Source organism: Lissotriton helveticus, chromosome 7, assembly GCF_964261635.1.
Source record: "Lissotriton helveticus chromosome 7, aLisHel1.1, whole genome shotgun sequence".
NCBI lineage: Eukaryota > Metazoa > Chordata > Amphibia > Caudata > Salamandridae > Lissotriton > Lissotriton helveticus.
This window is the reverse complement of record NC_136068.1, coordinates 1,316,399,839-1,316,423,052: the sequence shown is the minus strand read 5'-3', so window position 1 is coordinate 1,316,423,052 and position 23,214 is coordinate 1,316,399,839. Positions and strand designations below refer to the sequence as shown.

The 23,214-nt window shown below is 44.9% G+C and overlaps 1 protein-coding gene across 2 annotated transcripts in view; it reads right to left on the bottom strand.

The window, feature by feature from the left end:
• Positions 1 to 23,214, bottom strand: part of MGAT5B (alpha-1,6-mannosylglycoprotein 6-beta-N-acetylglucosaminyltransferase B) — a 793,707-nt gene that overhangs the window by 466,179 nt on the left and 304,314 nt on the right. For both annotated transcript variants that reach the window (XM_078654621.1, XM_078654622.1), the window contains exon 3: positions 3,779 to 3,926. In XM_078654621.1, coding sequence (XP_078510747.1) covers positions 3,779 to 3,926 — 148 coding nt within the window. The remainder of the gene's footprint in view (positions 1 to 3,778; positions 3,927 to 23,214) is intronic.

The following is a 23,214-nucleotide window of genomic DNA, read 5'->3' as shown; positions in this document are numbered from 1 at the left end:
CATCCCCTGTATCTAGCTGCCAGTCAAGAACCAACTGATGACCCATCCCCCTTTCCAGAGATGAAAAGAAACCATGTCCAATGCTGCCGATCAAAGTGATTTCCATATCTCCTTCCCAAGATTATTGGCTACCAAAAGCGACTATGCCCCTTTTGCGATCTGCTCAAAACCAGGTTGGCTATAACGAACGTCAAGAACATCCTGACTTAATCATTGAAATGCATAGCTTTTAGCCCTTATTGAGACCCAGTTCACAGAATAATCAACCTGAGTTCTCTCTGATCTAATTAGTTCCACCTACAATATACCTCAATAGAACAGTGACAGTGGTCAAAGGTGCAAAATTACTAACACTTACCCAGTACCATTGCCATCAAGTCGTTCCAAGAGCCAACCTCCAATTCTTTCGATTAAATACTCATTACTTTTGTAACTAACTCTGTGTCCTTCTTGAGTTTGCACTTGCCTACAATGCCACAAGTTGCTTTCCTTTTCCCCACCAACACCCTTGAACTGACCCAAGCTACTCTCTTATTTTTGAGGCATGCAATGCTTATTGTAAACTTGAAATTGAGGGAATGACTTGTGAAACTTGCAAACCCATCAAGTGATCCCAGATATAGATAGAAAATTGTTTTTGAAACTTACTCAAGAACTGAGGCCTGAAACAACCACAACCTTGACATCCTAAGTCTCTCTGGTGGAGACAGTACTTTCTTGTAATTGGATGTAGGTTTCTGGTCGGCACTGAAGTAGGCCAAACAATGTGTGCAACTGTGTAACATGTACTGTCTGGCAGACTTTGAAATACAGCATCTTTTGTTCTATTGAAACTCTGCAGTTTACAAGCTCCAATCCGACATCAGTGAGGTGGTCCCTCCAAAAACAGTAGGCTTCTGTTGGAACTCCACTCTCAGCAATCCCTCATAAATGTAGTTCTGGATCAAATGAAAGGGAGTAGGACAGCAGCTCTCTTCACATGTTTACAGTCTTATCTGAGGCTAAAGTAATCAAGATACTAACGTTTACCAACTCTCCTTATCAAACAAAGAAGTATGCAACACCAGTGCAACTGAACTGGGCTTATCTCTCCTTGTACAATTAATCACAAGACTCATGGTTTGTTAGTTGCCAGAAGCTCAGACCTGGTCATGGTCACTCACACCAGCACGCATATTAAATGCCTGTCAACAGCAAACCCACATCTGGGCTGCCCATCTTCACCAAGGGCTTCAGAGCTGAGATTTTGTCTCAGCAAGTCGTCCTGGTGGTATTTCAAAGCCTGCTCAGGGTATATTGCCATATTTTGGTCCATGCTATGACACTGAAACTACCATTATGAGCAGTCAGGGAGCGCTCCACGCATTCTCTGATACCACTCAATCCATGTAGGACTTTTAACAGCATTGAAGGGCCATTCTTCCGCATTGCCCGCAAAACCTGTGAGCAATACTAGGTATGATGGCTGAGTGTAATAATGCATCCACTATCAGTGGTTGACCAGGTTCACCACCTTGGCAAGTCTACTCAGCCTTTCATTCTCCTTAGGTGGATACAATGAGTACCATTGCGTTGAGTAACAATAAACATCTGCTATCCGGCATCAAGAAATCACCAGGTGGACATGCACTTTACCATGTTATGTTGTGTTAGGGAGTGGCCTTACAGTGGGCCAATTTTTTTCCCCTCACGCACTTAGTAGGTGAAAACTCCCAAGTTATTGACATGAGAATCGTCTTTATCACCAACCTAATATTTGAACCACAGATCAATTGCAAAGTGAGTCATCCATTACTCAAGGGTCGATTTCGGTGTTCTCTCAATACACCTCCCACGTGATCTTTAGCCATGCCAGGATAATGTTGTGCCTGGACTACTACAACAGCATCTATGTGGAACTTCAATGCAAAATATGTAACAAAATCTCAGAAGCCGAACACTGGCTACCATTCCAAGGGAAAGTTGATGCTTGGATCCAGTAATTAATTTGTAAACAAATAAGTGTCAGCGTCCCAGTCAGAAGGCCACTTCAGCTTGCACCACCGAGTTCCCCCATTAGAGCTGCCAATGACAGTAACATCACAAACAACCATCACACTCATACAACTGTGACAATGCACATGTCGCCTAAGCAATTCCTATAGCTTTGGTTGGCAGGTTATAGTGATTGTAATGTATATTAGAACATTGGAATGTTGGGAGCTCCATTGCAGACAATGGAGTGCTCCCTGCTTCTACGGGCCGGTAAAGGCCCGCAGAGCAACATTCCAATGTTCTACAAAGGCTTCTCGAAGTTCGAGGGGATTTATATCCCCTCGAGCTTCGAGAACCCCTTGTTTAATTTGTTAGAACATTCTGCCCTCTAGTGGCAGAATGTTCTAATAGCCTTATAGCCCTTCGTAGCAGGGCTATACCGGCTATTAAAGTCCCGCTGCTTCGTTAAAGTCCCTCGCCTTCGGCTCGGGCCTTTAACGATTCAGCGGGCCTTTAATAGCCGGTATAGCCCGCTACGGCGGGCTATAAGGCTATATTTAATTATTAGACAACTGTTGTTATGCACCTCACAAAATTAGATAAACAACGCTGCCATCTGGCAGGCTATTATAGGAACCAGTGTTTACAATCAAGTGCCGGTGCCGAGCACCAGAAACCACTGGATCAAATTATGCACTGCCAGGACCTCTACTCCCCACACCCCCACCCACCCACCTTCCACGCCCTGCCTGCAAAACAATCATTTCCTACTACCAGCCTGTCTTTCCTATGGGTTACTACTTTTCAAGCATCCTTGAATCTGTTGTCCCTCTATACATTGAAATTGGTAGTAATGTGAAGGATCCCTGCATAGCCGAAGGTACGCACTCTGGCACTCCTTTTGTTCTTCCCTCTAACTGATAAACACTGCCTACAGACTCCAATGACATCTGCTCAAAGATTGCTGATGAAGGCCAGACTATGGGCTTCGGTCCACGGCCCCTACATAGTATGTGCTCTATGCAAATCCAATAAAAAAAATATTAGAAACTGGCATTTTGGTAACAGCTGTTCAAATTGTGAGCCTTAAACCACACATGGGTGCCTGAATAGTAGTAAGTCCTTGTTTGGACACATCTGAAAACTTTTTTCAAGGAGCTTGTCGTTGATTGTATTCTACACAGCACCGGTCTACCCCAGGGATTAGTAGACCACCACGGAGACAATCAAACCTGCATCTACCATTGACTGTATTTCAACCCCACTCTTTTTATCTAGCAGCGAGTCACCTAGTGAGAGATATGCCCCAAAACAAGACATGTAAATGTCCATTTGAGAGATGATTCTATTAAAATTGTCCCCATCTTGGCAATGGATGACCCAGGTCACCCATATAACCTCTAACCAGGTAACTTAGGCACTCTCCTATGTATGTATGCAACAGAGTAGCGTAGATTGCATGAGACAGTTTTTCTTTTATATCATTCACATTAAAGCATGTGTATGTAACCTATCATGGATGATTGATTAAGGAGTGCACTGAATGACGTCCAGCCCATTAGACTCTTTCAAATATTGTCCTTGGTGTGTTCGCGCAGAGATTGTGATCTGTCAGTGGATCTAAAACACTGTCATTGGAAGAGGCTGGTCATCTCTGTCCCATTGACTAGATCCATTTAAATACAGAACTGTCCAAGAACTAGTGGACTCGCTCCTAAAAAGTTATGACTTGTTCAGGGAGTGGTGCAATACCTGAACAGAATGACTGGCCAGGAGTAGGGGTCAGCTTCAGCAATGCACTGACCTGTCAAGGGAGTAGTGTGCCAGCTCGTCCACTTTGCGCAACTCACTACTGTTCTCGAGCCGGGCCAGCATGTCCATCCTCTTCATAATGACCTCCAGCATGTAGCTCATTTTCCGTAGCACTCCCCGCGACTCTGGGCTGCCTGTCACTGCAAATAGAGAAAGACAAGAGGCTTAGAGAGTGTGTTCTGGCACTGCAACAAACATTCCTGACAGTGGTCCACAGTCATTCTGACCGGAATCAGCCTGTGAATCCCACAAGGATTCACACAACCAGAACTTCCGGGGTACTTCAATCTTTGCAGTAAGAACTCTGGATCTTGCAGGAATGCGACTCACACTCAGTCTTACCAAAGCAATTCAGTCTACTCCCTGCTAAGGCAGGGCAGCCCATGCCGCCACAGACCGTACCTCTTCCGGCTTGCATTGCTTCAAACATTCCACCTTTCTATCATTATGCCTTTCCCATCCCTCTCACTTCCCTACACTCCACGGTTTATGTGCCAAAGATTAAAGACTGCCTATGCAGTCATCAAAGCTGTCTTTAAAGAAGTTAAACCTTATTACGGCAAGCTCAGCATGCAAAACTAAATACGGAGAGTCAAACAAGCCACAATCAAATATTATTATATAAAAAGAAATAAAAAGCGAGTAAATCATTTCAACCAGGGGCTGTCATTTTAAAGCTATAAAAAGACGGTCTGTATTTCTCCTAGGCACAGCTACCTATCACAAATGAATCCATTCAACTGCTCTTTCCTTTTCTCGATTAAATGTTCTCTAATACTAATTGAATTCATCAAAGTAAATCAAATCTCATTATTACTGCATATAAATAATATTCTTGATGTTACAATCTGGAGAGACTTAGTTCGCATTTAACATAAATGAAAAGCGAGAAAACAATAGCTTTTGATGCTATAAATATATTTTAAATGTACTATTTGTGAACAACACATTCATTAGTGTAGAGCGATAAAAATAAGAAAAACAAAGGACAACCAGCGAAAATGAAACCTTCATTTCCAAATTGGCAATCACCTGCAGTCATAATTCTAGTAGTTTTATCCAGTCAACTTTTTATTAAAACAAAAATCTTAGATTACTACTACCACCTGCATTTCAAACGTTTCTAATTCTCCAGGTAAAAACTACAGCTGGACAAATTATAATATTGCGTTATAAGTGTTGTAAAGTGGCGAGCTTTGCACTAACACAAAGTTGTGAAATGTGTCACTTTCATAGAGCTTTGGTTTTGGGTAAAAAGTCCCACAATAAAAATTTATCACACGCCATAATGTTTTGCGAGATAATTTTGCCCCCAAAAGTAGGTGTGATTCTTTCCCTAGGAAAACTTACTTTAAAAAATACGTTGCAAGAGAAGGCTAACGTTAAAACAACGTTATAACGTTGACAAAGGCGAATTTCACGTTATCCTTCTAATATCAATACCTGAAAAGATTTAATTCTGATCACTGAGATTCCACTTTTAGAAAAATTTGGAAATAAATCAGGCAAATACAGTGCCATTTTAAAAGATCGTCAAATATTCTTTGACTGATGATATGCATAGTCGTTCCATGTGAATGATTTTTAATCCATTTTTTATGTTAAATAGAGCCATACCATACATCACTCCAGCAGAAGACTTTAGGGGCGACATATACAGTGATCATAATGTGTGTAAAATTCATCTGAAGGCCGATAGCCTTCACAGTAATTTATCCACTCACTTCTGTTGCTGCCTGATAGTTTTTTTCAATATAAAGTACGCTCTGGTAGAGGATGAGTAGCCATAATCACCTGCCAATTTGTCTTGTACATTGTAAAGTGGGTAATTAACGTTCCCCATGTCACTCGGAATTGATTAGCATGAATAGACTTAATCATTATTGCAGTCACTGAAAGGAGAGATTGACATTCTTTGGGCATCAAGACAACCAGTTCTTAGGGGTGATGACAGCATCACTTTCTGTCCATGTGTGGAATGCTTTCCATTGGCCAAGTATCAGATTCACTTCAACTAAATGGAATGTGCCACAATAGCACACATGGCGTAATACTGTGTCGTTGCAGGACATGATGTTTTGCAAGTCTTCATTGACCATTAGTTGTGAGCTGTGAGCAAGCTGTTGTGCATGAACTTCTTTCAGCACAGCAGCTGTTTCAGTCGATTAAAGGGGGGCTGCACCTTGACATAATTGTGTAGGGTTATACCACAATGCCTTTCGTCCTAGAAGACAGCTTTATGACGACTATTAGCAACCTGAAAGCAATGAGCAGATTTTTCCTCTGACAGTCTAACAGCGCCAGTCTCTTTGTTCCTTGGAGCGCCTTATGTAATGTAAGATAGTGAATTAATAAGTGGGTTAGATGGTAGTCCACCACAAATATTAAAGCCATTAACAACTTAGGTCCAGGCAAATTTAACAATAAATTAAACAAAAGATCAACTCCCAGTAGCTATGCCTAATAGCAGATAGGTGTAACTTCGTGAAAATCTGCAGAGCATTTAGCAGTACCAAAATAGCTAAAAAAAAAGCAACAACAAACAATATGAAAAAAACGTTATGGGAAGATCTTGGCCATGTACCAATATGCCCACCTTCTAGTGAGCTCTGCAATGAGCTGCACCGCATCCTTAATTTATGGAGCAACCTTGACCATTACAGGACATACCTGACATGGTCCTCACAGATTAAATTGTTGGGCATTGAAATTTGAAGAGCTACTATAGTACTACGGTGCGGTAAGGTTGATATTGGACCACGTGCCCTATATCTACCGGCTCCAGAGAGAAAACACTCAACAATTCCTACTCACAGCTGCTGAACTCCTTAGAATTCTGAAGCACCACTTTCCTTTAGCCACCCACACAGGGAGAAACGGCACAACCAGGCCATTCTGAGAGGTGCCGGAACTGCCATCGTGAGCTGGATGTGCAAGCCGCCTCTCTTATGCTCTATCATGAAACACAGCCCTCATCACCCTGCAGCTAATCGTGTGCATTAGCGCAAATGCACAGAAGGCTAACGGAGCATTCCATACCTACACTGCCAGCAACAAATGACAATAACAGCAAAACCATGCACCTGCAATTTTGGGTCTTGCTGGGGTCTATATTTACAGCACCTGATCACCGCCACCAGGTGACTTTCTTCTTTGCTCCATAAGGAAACTCATGCAGCACCCTACTACCACCTAGTGAGGACGTTTAGATACTGTACCCTGCCAAGACAATAAATGACAGAAACAATCAACAAGAACACTATATGTGGTGGTATTCTAAACTGGTTCTCACCTTATTTTAGCATTACTAGTCAGAGGGGGTCTGAAAGGTCATTTGATTAGCCCTCCAAATATATCCAGATCAGATCTGTATCAAAACATACGACTTCTAGACAGCTGTCTTTTTCAGAGCTATTAACAAGAGACAAACAAAGCCCCACGTCTTCTAATTCAAATATGGCAACAATAACACTGGACACTTCAATGCTTGAGCTTAAAGACATTAATGCCTCCATTACTATTGTGAAATCCTCTTTGCTAGAGTCTATCAGGGAGTTGTAATCGTAGTATACAGAACTGTTATTCTTCACAACCCAACATGGCATCTCTGAAATTGGCCTCACTGTCCTAGAAAAAAGGTTGATGAAATTCTTGAGTAGAATATGGATGTTTGGCAGCCTAAAGAAACTGACAGACATAGAATACTGCAGTAGAAGGGACAAGGTGCAGTGATATGGCCTCCCTGAAACAAAAGAAGGAGATAATTTGTAGGGTTTTTCCAACTTTATTCCCAAATTGCCCGAGGTTGATTTCCATCAGCCCCTCAAATTCCAACAGGCAAATGGACTACAATTGAGGAAAAGCTTGACCAGTGATTCCCAAAGACCGAAAATAATGTACCTCCTCCGCCACCAGCATATGAGATTTAACTTGCAAACAGCATACCAACATGGTCTTTGTAGTACCTACAGGGCCTCCAGACTATCATGTGCTGCTGAATTCTCTTATGAGATCAGTGTGACCCACAGAAAACGTCTTGCTCTTCATCCAGTGCTAAAACAGTGTGAATTTAATTGTGGCCTCATAGGTCCGGAGGGTATGATGGGGACGACGAAAGAACACAAGATTTTACAGATCCCCAGGAACTAAAATCATTCTTGGAAATAGCAAACTGTCACCATCCAATAGAAGTGTCGCCGTCCTTGCATGGAGGAAGTGATTCCTTGACAGATCCGCTTCAAGTCACGCTGAACCTCTCCAAGTCATCACCTGGCTCTCTACAACTCGACACAAATATTATACTAGCGAATCCCCCTCATGGAGACGATCACTCTCAAGACACAGAGAAAGCCAAATCTCAGCTCAGGGCCTGGTAGCTAATGTTCTGTAACATCATCACATAATGCAGACAAATCTTCTATAGAACTATTACCCTGAGCAATGTTTATGGATTTCAATATTGATCAATATGTAACTGACTTATTGGTCTCATAATTTTAGTTTCACAGTACAACCCATGGACTTTCTGGAGGGTTTCCACTCTTATAAAGCAGGGAAAGGTTAGTGTTCTGTAGTGCCCAAATCTTTTAGATTTCACAACTACGGCCTGGCCACCCTACTTTAGATACATGTTTCAGATATACAAACCTACTGCTAACTCCTCCATCCGTATTAGATCACTAGCCTAGAGCTGTAGTATATGGCTCACTGTCTTAGGAATGTCCAGAACTAAGGCCCTCTCACTCTGGTCTCTCAACGTGAATGGCCTCACCAATTCCGTCAAGAGATAACAATGTATTTTCCACCTCTGGTCCATGAAACAAGCCACAGCTCTACCACAAGCGACCCATGTATCACTGGCAGAAGCAGACAACCTGCGCTGCAACTGAGTTGGCAAAATGATAGCAGCATCCAATGTTAACACCTCAAATGCTCCAAATGCTTTGGATACTCGAAGTTTCAGGAACAAAGTGGTAGCTAGCCTAATCTACAAAAACTTACCAGCGAGAATACTGAAACTTGGGCAGACCAGGCGGGCTTTTATGTCTTTGTTAAATTTGTTCTCCATAAACACAAACTGGGAATTGGTTCCGTCTATTTGCCCAATACCGGCAAATGTATTCCTAGCCCAGACAGGATCCTCACAGAAATTGGACATAGAGAAGTTATGATTGGAGGAGACTGGAACTTAACAGCAGATCTGATGCTAGACTGGTTGGGATGACCAGGTTTTCAAAATACTACTGATAGGGGAGAGCTCCCTTACTTAATATTAGATCACTCTTGGAGACTTTTCCACTCTACCAAATAGGAGTACACTTTTTTTTTATCTTACACGTACAGAACGGAATCCAGGACAGTCTACTTTCTGACTCAAGCTAGAATCCTCCCTTGAATCTCCAACTGTACTATTGGTTTCGGTTGTGTATGAACTCATGCCCTGATCAATTTACAGAATAACTTTGGCCTTAAGACTCCAGTAGATTAAACTTGGAAGATGGAGACCCTTAAGTATAAACAATCTTCAGAAACGAAGACCTTGTTACGATACCGCAAGAATTATTTAAACTCAGCATACTCTTTACAAAACATTTCTGGAAAGTCTTTTTTGCAAGGTCTTCTCATGAGATGCCACAAAGGATTCTGTAGTAAATTTTGTCATAAACAATATCCCAAAAACAGGAACTGGGTAACTTTGGGAAACATAATGGGCGAAAAAATTTATTATACTAATGGGTCATCATGATTTTCATACTGGTTTCACCCTTTCACTGTCTAGACCAGATCAAGATAAAATAACTTCCCGATAGCTCCCTACTTGTGGGTTGAGTGAGATGTCTCTGGTTTGAATCTCTAAATCCAGTGCTTCACTACATAGCTAGTGGTGCTAAACTCTTTGTGACCCTCAAGGAATTACTCATCCAGGTCATGCCATTGGAATCGGTTGGCTTTGTGGAATGTCTCTCTTGAAGATGGAGAGTGCACGGGATGCTGCAGATAGAGGGGTTTGAGGATGCCTTGCAGAAAACCAATACACCAATTGTACAGAACATTTTGTCAGCCTGTGCTTGAGAAACTCCTTCTTTGTGTATGGGCGAGAAGGCCCTATGGACTTAGGGAATTTGCCTTGCTAGGGGGAACTAGTTTAACTGGACACTTTGCTGTGAACTTAAATTAGAAATGTAGGGAACTTTCCTTCAACGTGAACATATGACTGGATCCAAAACAACCTTTCGTAAAATAGTAGATCCTTCTGGGTCAACAGAAAAAGTATTAGTTGTTTTATTTTTATCTCCGGAGGAACAGGACAATGTGACAAACCTCCCTGAAAATGGTGAAATGCAAGTGCCTACCCACTTAGAAATCTTGATTGTCAAAATATGAGACTATTTCAGGCCCTTGGAAAAAAAGAATTATCCAAACTTGCTGTGTCATGTTGGATTACATCTTCCAGACTTGACACGCTAAGGAGCTTTGACGTCCTTACTTTTTCTAAGTTCTAATTGGTTTTTGTTTTTACAATAAATTCCGATGCCTCCAGTGGATTCTCTTCAATTTTCTTTCACTTTTTTATTAACATTTTCTCATTTGTAGTAAGTTGATTTGGAATTTTAAGTCATTTATTTCTTATCTGTAATGTTTTGCCATTGAAGCATGTATACCACTTGCATTTTCATGCTTCTGACAAGCTGCCACGAGTAAGCCATGTATTTCTTACAGAAACCAGTTAATTATTAGGCATTAGAGTGCTTTGGCTTCGTGGAACGGAGCCAGAGCTCATATGGAGATGGGGCTTGTCTCTCTCAAACCTTATAAAGCTGGTTTCCTGCAGGGATGTTACACACATTGTGTCTCTTCTTTCCCCCGCCACCTTGACTAGTGATCTAGGTTCGGAAGTAGACCACACAGCTTAAGTATAGCCTGGTCCAGGGAAAATGGTCTAAGAATAGTTACAGCTCATGTCAATCTCCCCATTTCCAACATGCACTCACCACCATATACTCAAACACAGTGACAACGAAAAGTAAGACTTAGTGGAGAGAGGACTTCCTGTTAAACAGCGGCGGTTTCTTCTCGAGGGTGGGGTAGCGTCACCCCCGCCCACTGCAAGCCACACAAAAAAAATTAAATGGCAAAGGAGGATTTCAGTGCCATGTTATTTTGACCGGCGCACCGCGCACTGCGGCAACGCCAGGTTTGAACCCAGGGACATCCTGCGTGTGTTCTCTGCTGATGAATGGCATCAGAAGATGACTGAAGCAGGGCTGACTAAATGCTCTAAAGTGCACATGTCACTTTGGCTGGCTGTTTTGCACAGCCAAAGTGACCAGCGCACTTTGAAGCTCTCCACCCAGCTGTTTTGAGACAGCTGTTTTGAGGAGAGCCACAGGCCTCCAGGGCCTGAAGGAGCGTCTAGCCAGCGCACTCCATCCAATCTAGGCACTTTTCTCATGATGGTTAACAGGATATGAGCAGCATCTGGATGGGTTAGGGAAGCTTTTCATGCATCAGAGAAGGAGAAGAACACCCAGAAGCAGCCCATGGGTAGGTGGCATTTTATTTTATATGCATAATGCATACAAGTGTAGTGGTTGTGTTTTATTTTGTAGATAGTGTAATCAGGGCCGGATTGGGAACCGGAACCAGTCCTGGCAAACTGCTCGGCCGGACCACATGGGCTTGAGGGGGAGTGCGGCCAAGCTGTTTGTTAGGGCCGGTTTCGGACGATATTGTTACCAGGGGCTGATGTTGCCGGCCCCCAGTAACAAAAACGGCCCCCGAGGGCCACAAAACCAGCCCCCACCATGGCAGCCCCCGGGGAAATGCCTGGTGCCTGCTACGGCCAGTCCAGCCCTGTTAGTGTTATGTTTTTATTTGGACTTTTGGAGGGAGGGGAATTTTAGTTTGGGGTTTTGGAGTGAGGGTTGGTTTACTTTGGGTTTTTGGAAGGAGGGGGGTTTTATTTTGTTTTTTGGGAAGTGGTGGGACACTTCACTCGCCCCACCACTTACAAAGGGTACCAGCCACCCCTGCCTTTAATAACCAACACATGTTCCTCTTTCAATCTCTGCACACATCCATTCACCTCCACACTCCTCCCTTTCAGTTCCGACTTCCATCCTTCATTCAGCTTCTCCCTCTTATAGATCACCCTTAATCTTTTTCCTCTTTTATTTCCATACATCCTCTTTGCTGTTCCTTCATTTTCCCTTTAATTTCATTACTCACAGGTCTCGTGTCTGCTCTCTGCTCCGCCATTATACTTTTTCAGTTGTCTGTCGCTTCCTTCCTTAATTATTTTCCTTACTTTTGCAACTCTTCTATTCTCCTTACTCTGCCCCTCCAACTATTCATTATTCTTCAGTTTTCCTCACTCCTCTTTTTTTCTATGCTTCTTCAGCTCCTCCCTGCTTCTAATCCAATTTCTCCTGCCCATCACTGCCTGCAGCTCTTGATTCTGCTCCTCCTCTTTTCCTATTCCTCTTTTTTCACCTGTTACTCTGTTGCTATTGTCCTCGCTCCAACTTTCCACACCTCTATTAGTCTTGCTTTCATTCTCCTCTTTACATCCCCTTTCATCTCCGTTTTCTTATTCAGTAGACCAATATGCATACTCTATCCCTGTGCCCTCTCTATTCTCCTGCCTTCCTTCCCCCTCCATTCTCCCAACTTCATTCCACCACCCTTTCTACCTACCTTCTTCCTCTACCAGGCACTTAGCTATCAATAGTGCAGCAGGTGCAGTGGCACTGGGAGTTGCGTATGTGAGGGGCTCATTTTGGCCCAATTACTGTATGCATCAACTCAGTGGATGGGGGTTGTTAGACCTGGCCTTTTCAGCTGGTTAACCCTTCGACTTATTGCTGTCTATCCTCCTGTTTTTGATGATGTTTTTGTTGGTTTGAGGACTCTGGGCACTTAACTACTGCTAATCAGTGCTAAAGTGGGTAAACTGGGTAAATACTTATTATGGATTGGTGTTTCCATGATTGGCTTATTTGATTTACTACTAAGTCCCCAGTACTGTGCACTATGTGCACCCAGGGCCTGTAAATCAAATGCTACTAATAGGTCAGCAGCACTGATTGTGCCACCCACATGAGTAGCCTGTAAATGTATCTCAGACCTTATTTATCCCTCTTTTATCGCTTCTATTTCTCCAAATATATTTCCCTGCTTCCCACACCCTCCTCACCTCCCTTCTCACTGAATCTCTAGTGCAACTTTTCAGTCCCCTCCTTTCTTTCTCTCCCCTTCTCTCCTTCGTCCGGCATCCTCTCCCCTGCTCTTACTATCCATTGGGTCTTTCTATATGCCCCTCTCCCATCATTCATTTCTCCATCCCACAGTTAATCCTCTTTCTGCATCATCCCAAATGTGGGCCGCCTGCCCAACTCCACACAGTTCTTTTCTTCCCCTGAATTCCTCAGTCTCAGTTCTTCTCTCCCACACGCTACCCTACTTCTGTCACCTCAACACACACCCTCCTTTCATTTCCTGTCTCTGAAGATAACTGGAGCTCTTGTCGACTGCTCCGGGCCCTCGTTAGCCGCATCACGGAAAGTAAACAGCACAGTCTGGGGAAAATGTGCTGAAGCAGCTCACGCATGTCAAGAGCTCAGCTGCGTGTACGCACCGGAAGGTGCTCACTTGCTGCACTGGCGGAGGAGGGGGGGGGCAGGGAATAGGGGTGAGCTGCAGCTGCGTGGGCCGAGACTGAACAAGGTGGGGCGTAAGTGGTACGGGCACACCTGTAGCAATCACCAGAGGAGGCACACCTGCTGTCCATCTAGGATTCCGAGGGACGCCAGCTGCAGAGACTGAGGAGAATAGCAGGGTCTCACAAGGGCCCAGCAGCCGGGGCGTTCAGGACTCCACGGAGCCGCAGATAAACATTCTTATATATTACACAAACACGCTTTTTATATATGCATTATAATGCAGTCAAGTCACCTCCAGACAGCGTTGTATACTCGAACTGCCTCAAATATGACCCAGAACATTGTTTTTTAAAGAGCAACAAGAGGGGCCCACGTGACATTAGTGACCCAGGTCACATCAAAGCATCTGACAGGACTGTGGATTGGCCAATGGGGGCACATCTGGATTAGCGAGGGGGCATGAATGCTGCGGCGGAATGGAGGCACCAACTCAGCTACTGAGAATTACTGGCCAGGGCTACAGGCGGACAGCTGCAGAGGGCGGAGAGGGCAGGCATGTCTCCTGTAATGGCTGGGTGGACACACCTGCTGCAGAGACTGGAGAACACACCTTCTGCAGAGGATACGGACTAGAGGAAAATACACTACCAAGCAGAGGCAACCCGAGAGCACGCCTGTGGCAGAAACCGGGGGAGCATGGTGTGAAAAAATGGATATGCAGGAGAAGTGGGTTTCTGTTCAGAACAAGGCAGGGGGCACGTTCTGCAGCTGGCATTCTGTCTGAAGGAAAATAACACAATTGTTTTACTTTCACACACTCTCTGAAACACTGAGCATAAAGCAGGCGCCAGAAGGCAGCAATGGTTGCTGCGTGAGACCCGCTGATTCCAGACTGCAATAAAAATGGATGGGGGTGTGATGCTTGGTGGGGAACTTACACTTTACACTCGAGAAAAGTAACAAGCAATTGAATTGAGTTAGCAAATGAATCTTATTATCTTCAGAACAGAGCCGCCTCCAAGCTACGACACCTTTAAATCACTTTTAACACTAACAGTGCAGTGGGTTTTTTTTTACAGAGAAGGCCTGTTGCCCATGCGCTTGGTTCACTCAAGCTCTCTGCTTTCACCCAGAGCACCCTGAGACGTTGTAGGGTTTAACTGGCAGCAGTTTATGAAGTAGCTTCTTTCCACTCGCAAGTGGACATTTACACTGCTCTACTTTTAATAACAGTCCAGTCCACGCACAGGTTGACTTCAATAGCACAGCTTTAATTTCTCTTCATCATTACCCCTCATAGGATCATGAAAATCACTGGTTATCATGTGTTTTGATTTACCTTTCCATCTTTCGTCAGTGTCGACGGCTGTCGGGATTCTGGGTTTCAGTTGCTGCCATCTTAGTTCAGGGCCTCAGCCGTACTGGAGCTGCACGTGCCATACCCAGGCCGCACCCACCTTGAATGTCTTTGTGGCAACCGGCTCTAACATTTGGCATCCCAAGGCCCATGGACAAGGGAAGACTGTATTATTGGACCGTTCGTGTGGCCCTTGTCCATTGCTTTGTTTGTGGGCAGACCGTCTCTCTCTCTCGCCGGGCCACTGAAGTGCTCACATTGGCTGAAGCTCTCCTTTACCTTTGCACTTGCCCCTTTCCTGTCCTATTTGCAGCAAAGCAGCTCCAATATCCCTGTAATCTTTAAAATGAACACATCAATGCCTACGCCCTAGAGGTGTACCCCGTCCTTTGCACAATATTCGAGCTGTGCTGCATTGCCTTGAAGCCTGTGCTCTTGAATAATTCTCCAACTCACACTGTCGGCTTCTTCCTTGATCTTTCTACAGCGCTATACTTCTCTGCTCACCACCATTCAAACCCGGGCACAATTCAGCTATTGGACATTGTTAACTTAGCAGGAATTTCTCCATGTGAAATGTTATACTTGTGGATGTGTATGATATTATCTCTACGATCTTCTAACTATCTATGATCAATAGTTTAATACGTATTGTATACTATCTACATCACCTGCTCACTTGTCAACCGTCCCGATTTCTTTCTTTCCAGGTTTTCCTTCCAGGTCTTCCTTATACAATATAACTGACAGCTGGCTTTGTTATGAATATCTCAGATATTGTATCTATTGATATCTGTATTTTGATGTTTGTGTTTAGAAATCTGAGTTAATATTTCATAGTATTTTACTCTGTAGCCATAATTTGAGTTATTGATTAATCCTTTTTTTATGTATTGTTTATATATTGACAAGTACTTCTCAATAAAAATATACACACAAAAACTGGGCACAACCTCTGACCGTGTTATTGTGGCTCTACCAATGTTCATTGCTAGTGTAATAGGATCGCTTGTCATGGCATTCAGTAGGTTCTTTCTTCTTTTTCCCCCGCAGGTCGTCACCTCTGTGATGGATTTCTAGTGTGTCAAGGAGGTGGGTGTTTCCAGGTTACTTTTTGATTTCTGGAATGAGGTGACCTCACTTCATTACTGCATACCAATACCACTTTATCTGAGTGTCACCCATCCATACGTCCCCAATTTGTTTTCTTCCCCTGACCCACTGCCGGGCTTGCAATAAATCGGAGTGGCCCACAATCCATGCCACCGTCTTTCCAGTTCCTTGTATTTTGTGTGTCATGAAGACAAACACAGGGTGCATTGTTTTTTTTACTTCCTCTCACTAATGTATGGCCAGAATGCTTCTGAATTCCATCTGATTACTTCATCGTCGAAACTGCATCGCTTTGCCGCAGTGGCAGCCCTGACCTAAAATTAGTGTGTGCCCTACACTGATGGTGGCATGCACGTTGCTTCCATGGCCTACCTCATTTTCTGTCTGAACTGGTATGCTTAAACAGTGATCCCTCGCCCACTGGTTGGATCTCAAAGTAAACTCACTGCAGCCAAACCAGGCATACCTGTAGTTCTGTTATGCAATCTAAGCAGCTAATCCGGATTTTCCCTAGCTGGTCTGTTTTGATGTCCTAAATCCCTGTATCATGTATCATTCTTCCACCCACACATTGTCTGTTATAATGAAGGACTCGCCTGTTCAGGTCTTCGATGGGGTGGTCACCTCGCTGACCCTGTATGCCACAAAGAATGTTACTGTAAATGTTGTGCAAACAGGATGACCTCCTCCCATCGGTGGCACACTGTTTCCAGAGCCCTCGGTAATGGGTATGACCTGTGTACTGCCACTCAAGGAACATGCAAAACATTTCAAAGTATGAACAAGTCACTTGTTCATCAGGAAACAATGGTCATAGTATTATTGCCCTTCAAATTGAAAACTCATGAATTTGACACTGTCAGGTTGGACTATCAGGAGACGAAATGGCAATCCATCATCTGTGTTGGCCATCTCTGCCCCTTCCTCTGTTGCCCTTACTGGGTCAATGGCCATGTCTAAGCATGCGTACTGGACTGAGGACTAATTGGGTCGATGTCATCATTCCACGACACTCATTCCACATAGGATAAGCCTAAACTGCCATTCTTCTTCCTCTTTTGGAAATAAGCCCAAGGAGGATATCATGAACTTCGCGAATGACATCTCCTTCAACGACCATGCTATTCTACCCAGTTTTGATCCTTTTCAATTCTCCATTGGACTATGGAAGGATTGTTCCATATTGATTTCAAGTTTTCACACGTTGATCTGCAAATTGCCATGTATAGGATGATGAAGCTGTGCTGAAAAACCCCTCTGTCCGTTTTTCGGTCTCTTCCCTACTGTGCTAGGCATTCAGATGCCTTCTCATGGTCGAATTGAGGTTTATGCTGGTTCTGCCATCTCTGCTGCCCTTTGTCAGGCAGCTTCCCTTTTTACGACATGATCCCCAGCATCCCTGTGGTGGGGGGGGGGAGACTCCCTTGCTAACTGCTTCTTCATGGGGGGACTCTGTCAAACCTGATGCTCATTGTGCATCGGCGCCCCTCACCCCCCACACCACGGGGGAATTAGCCCCGTGTGGAAGGGGTTAAAGCGAGTCGTTTTCTCTCTGGATTTCCCTTCTCTTTTTGAAACTCAGGAGCAGCAACATTGTCATGGTGTCACCAGGGCTTAAAGTGGAAGCTCTTTCATTATTATATACAAGCCATAGTTGCTTCTTATTTATCTTATGCAACAAACAACATTTGACAAAGCCAATAGTCCTGACTTGTTATAAGTATGATGTTACTTGTTGTATCATATATCTGGATGCAAAGACAGAAACAGCAAAATACCAGTCTGGCGGCACACTATGCTCCGCATAGATGTTAAGCTCACATGTTTTTAAGCCACGCCCTTAATTACATTGGCCACGCCCCTTTAAGAGCCCCCCAGTTTTTTCATCCCAATTAAAGCCCTAGTGGTCCCTGCCATGGCTGCCTGTCCCAGATATTCTGTAATTATCCTGTAGTTGGTACCACCTCCGTCATTGATCCACCCCTGGTGACTTTCCTATGGCTGGTGGGCCCCCGACCCTGGTAACCAGCTATCCTTGGCCCGCTTTGTGTTGTCTGCTGTTGCCATATTCTCCATTTTGCTGTGTGCTGACAGCCTTTGTGTCCTCCTGCGTACACCCCCGTAGGCTGGCATAGGTGGTGGACATGGGCCAGCCTTACTGTGGCTGCACTGTCTTGCTTGCTGGTGCCACGAAGGTGCTTTGCTGTGGTCCGGAAGCTTGGCCAAGCCCCCTCTCCCACGCTTGCTGTTTGGTGTGGTTCACTGCCATTTGCAGTGTTGCTTGGTTGTTGACACGGGCAGCAGTGGGGCTGCCTCGCCCTGCCTGTCTTTCTGCTGCACCTGCTCTCATGCTACTGCTTTCCTCACTCACGTGAGGAACAGCTGCTTCATCCATGGTGATCCATGGCAGGCTCACCTTCGTCATCTTCTTCTCTTTCCTCGTGCTGTCGCCACGCGCCCGCTGTCTTGACCACAAGCAGGCGCTGGGCTTGGAGTCCTCGCTCTCTTACAGCTGTGCCTCGCCCTTCCAGGCCGGCCCCTTGCTGTTGCCTCTCTTCCCGGTTCCCTTGTTTCCTCTTCGGTGTCTTGGGATTCGCTCCCATCGTCCCCGTCTGCTCTGTGCTTCGCAACAGCTGCATTATCAGCAGCTACTCTTTGCCCGGGGGCCATGACCATTTTGTAGCCCTGCTGCGGCCCTACGTAGCCTGCCGCTTTGCACCTTCTCCTCGCTGATTTCGGACCATTCCCCTGATGTTCCCGGTACTGAAGTCGAGTCACCTGCCCTTGAAAGGGGTCCTCGTGTACCTTGTGTGTCCCTTATGTGTACCCCTCGGGGATCAAAGTTTACATCTGCACTACCCTCGGTTATGCCACCCTCAATTATTTAAATAGGATGGTCGATAAGCCTGAAAAGAGAACCTTGCACATATAAATGTGCGTACATTTATAATTTTTTGCAGGGTCGGGGTAAAGCTTCAAATTAGAGCTGGTGTCATCCACAGACAAGTGACACTACAGCTCTCCTGCCCTTACAAGGGAATGAAGACAGCAAATAAAGGCAACGCTTACAGTACCCCACCAATCACTGAAAAGTCTGGAGATGGAATATCAACTCAACCATACTGGAGCCGAAAGATGTTAAAGATCGTTTGGTTTGAGGATCAGACCTACTTGCACCGCATGGCTGAGCAGAATCAAAGGCCAAGGACAGGAGATAAATATTGTCTTCATCTCCTAGAGTCAAGAAATCCCCGAAGGTCGTCAACAAGGATCGTTGTGTCCCATGGGCAAGACTAAACCCAGATTGGAGCCGAGAAAAAACCATAGATGGGTAAAGTTGAAAGCCCCCCTGTGTAATAACCTTGTGCCGCCCCGCTTCCCCGGGAGCTTGTCTCCTTTCTGGTGAAGAATTGGCTTGGTAGTTTGGTCTGCCCTGTTCCCATGATGCACTGGGCCAGGGACAGACTAATTTGCATATAGCCAGGTTCTGAGCTGGGATGGGGCAGTGAGCTAAATAACGGTGATGGATCAAGCCCTGATCTTTGGACTGGGTAAGAGTGGTCTGCTTAATTCAGACACTCTGTTCATCACCACCCCCTTTTCTGAATCATTTTGTCCACCATAAGCGTGGAAGGGTATACTCAGACATGAGTCCCTTGCTCACTGCTCCATCAGGATTCAAGCAAGCCGGGCCGACGACGCCTGGAATGGCAGAAACCGGTCCCCGGGAGCTTGTCTCCTTTCTGGTGAAGAGTTGGCTTGGTAGTTTGGTCTGCCCTGTTCCCATGATGCACTGGGCCAGGGACAGACTAATTTGCATATAGCCAGGTTCTGAGCTGGGATGGGGCAGTGAGCTAAATAACGGTGATGGATCAAGCCCTGATCTTTGGACTGGGTAAGAGTGGTCTGCTTAATTCAGACACTCTGTTCATCACCACCCCCTTTTCTGAATCATTTTGTCCACCATAAGCGTGGAAGGGTATACTCAGACATGAGTCCCTTGCTCACTGCTCCATCAGGATTCAAGCAAGCCGGGCCGACGACGCCTGGAATGGCAGAAACCGGTCCCCGGGAGCTTGTCTCCTTTCTGGTGAAGAATTGGCTTGGTAGTTTGGTCTGCCCTGTTCCCATGATGCACTGGGCCAGGGACAGACTAATTTGCATATAGCCAGGTTCTGAGCTGGGATGGGGCAGTGAGCTAAATAACGGTGATGGATCAAGCCCTGATCTTTGGACTGGGTAAGAGTGGTCTGCTTAATTCAGACACTCTGTTCATCACCACCCCCTTTTCTGAATCACTTTGTCCACCATAAGCGTGGAAGGGTATACTCAGACATGAGTCCCTTGCTCACTGCTCCATCAGGATTCAAGCAAGCCGGGCCGACGACGCCTGGAATGGCAGAAACCGGTCCCCGGGAGCTTGTCTCCTTTCTGGTGAAGAATTGGCTTGGTAGTTTGGTCTGCCCTGTTCCCATGATGCACTGGGCCAGGGACAGACTAATTTGCATATAGCCAGGTTCTGAGCTGGGATGGGGCAGTGAGCTAAATAACGGTGATGGATCAAGCCCTGATCTTTGGACTGGGTAAGAGTGGTCTGCTTAATTCAGACACTCTGTTCATCACCACCCCCTTTTCTGAATCACCCCCTTTTCTGAATCACCGCTTCCAATGTCGCCATTTCTGACTACATGCATCATGGTTTTCCTAACATATGACTCCTGCTATAAGTCCCCTGGCAGATGCTTTATATCAGTTTGATAAAGTTGGCCCCTTGCAGAGCGCTCAGTTCTGATGTAAATGCCCCACCATGCCTCAAATCTGAAGGGTCTTTGTTGTAATTAAAGGAAGTCCTTGAGCCAGGTATGTATAACACGCTGGTTTTAATTAAGCTTAGTTTCAAGTTCAGTTTCAAGTAAATAAGTTAAGATGACAAAAGCCCCACCAGGAGCAGCCTCCCTGCGCTCAGCCTGCATCCACCAACTGCCACTCCACACATCTCCAGATCCCAAGCATCCCGTGACATCACACACATCCAACATTCCAAACATCATCATACACACCAGCACTCACTCTGGCTGAGCAGTAGGGAACAGACATGTAAGTTATAACAGTCTTTCTATTACGCTGTGTGCTCACGTACATTCTCCATGTGTACTTCTATAAACCTATAGTCCAGTCCTAGGTTGAAGGGTATTGTTTCAGTGGTTACAGAGGATTGCTACACATACATTTCTAATAATGTAAAGAATGAAATAGCTCACCAAGTTCTATTTTTCTTAATATTTTGGGTCTTTTAGTCCAGCATTTATAAAGGGAAAGTAGAACTGCAAGTATCAGAATACAAAGGCTAGAACCTGGACACAATAAGCTAATCAACATATGCATGCAAGAAGTTCTGCATGAATATCAATTAGGGATACCCATTGGATAATACCTGCTATCCCTGAATGCCCTTTGGTACCCCTTTTTATGCCCGTGATACCCTTGCCCTCAGGGGTCATGAAGTCAATGGCAGAAACAGAAAGCAAAGGCGGCTGCAAGAGCCCTGTTTACCATTTGCAACTTTCACTTCTTGGCCTTCTCTTGACTCCTGAGCAGTAAATATAGGTATGTTGGGAGCCTAAGGAAGGGTTAGGGAGTCAGCCTCGCGTGGCTTTAATTGACAGGTGTGTGAAGGCCCTTCAACCATCTGTTTTTGGGAATCAATATCCGTGAAACGAATGAGGAAGCACATTGGTTGCAATGAGTGGACTCGATGGATGCAGACTGACAGCATCCTTCATCCTGCAGAGACTGCGAGACATACCCGCTGCCTGGAATGGGTGAGTGAAACATGGGAAAGTCATGTTGCTGAAATTGGGCAAGAATACTTGATACACCTAAATAACGGGGGACGTAATTGTTGCAGTTAATAGAAGAGTACCCCTGCTTTACTAGCTCTGGGGCATACGCACAACATAGACTGCACATCCCTTGCAGAATCTGAATGGAACCTCAGTGCAGGTTGCCCGACACCCCAGATGATCAGGACCATTTTTAAATCAATTGTAACTAACTAAAACCACACCTTAATAGTGAATTAATGTGTTAAATCAAAGCTCAGAGCTAGAAACCTGACACCCTGCTGGCAAGGAGAGCTCTGGCAATCCTACACACCCTGGTTTCAGTGTCTGGAGGGTACAACTTCTGCACTGTGCAGTGGAGCAAAATGCAGACTTTGGGAGGCACACATGCTGCAGAGTATAAGGACTCACGGCTGCATAACCTGTGAGGAGCCGTGAGATTGCACAAGTACGGACATGCTTCAAGGAGTGGGGCTCAGTGGACTCCTGACCAGTAATCCAAGTGTTCAAATGCACTGTTGGTTGGAGACATTAAAGCCTCAAATACTGACCTAAGTTGTTCCAGACTCTAATAGAGCACGTGACCATTGTCTCTCCCATCTCAGAGGACCATTCAGCAGCAGTTAGCAGTAAGTACCAAGAAGGACAACATGGTTGCAAAACCTAAGGAGACAAAAAGCTACTTTGCTGTAGCGTCTCTCTCCCTTAGGCATCCAAGTGGATATTAGGTCTACACAAAATATTTAGTGGTGAAAGGCCATCTGGACACATTATTGTCGCGAGTTGGAGCTGCTGCATGGATGATAAAAATTGTTTGCGTTTTGCCAGGTAATTTCAGTTCTGATTACATTCTTGCCGAGCTAGATATAGAAAGGCAAAAGATCTGACGCGCCCCACATCGGTTCTTGCAGGTCTAAATTACATATTTTTCTTCACACATTCATCATCCTTTCCTGTCTTTTATGATGTACTAAATGCTGCAATTTTACTGATAAGCAGCAGCTTGATTGCTGCAACAGTGAGATGAGTCACTCGCACAAGATATCAGATGTAAAGAGGGTCTCCTGAAAAGTGTGAAATACTCGCACTACAGCCCGGGTCCCTGGAACTCACTGGGCGTCACTGTTTTGGCATCACTGAGCAGAGCTGGGATCTGCATGTGGTCTGTCAGATACCAAATTCTGGACCGCTTTCAGGTGGTCATACGCAGCCTTCTTTGGTGTAGGTGTGGGCAGGGTAAACTCAGCCCTGATTATTGTTACGGCGGAATTTTTGATCTACTGCTATAGATCTAGATCCCAACTCAGGTCGACTGAACCGTTGATACCTGTCATAGAGTAAAAGGCAATCCACTACTAGGTCAATCAGTTAAGGACTTACACCACTCTAAAGAACCACTTACTACGAATAAGTTTTAAAAGTTTATTATAAAGCCAAAGTTAACTGGAGATAC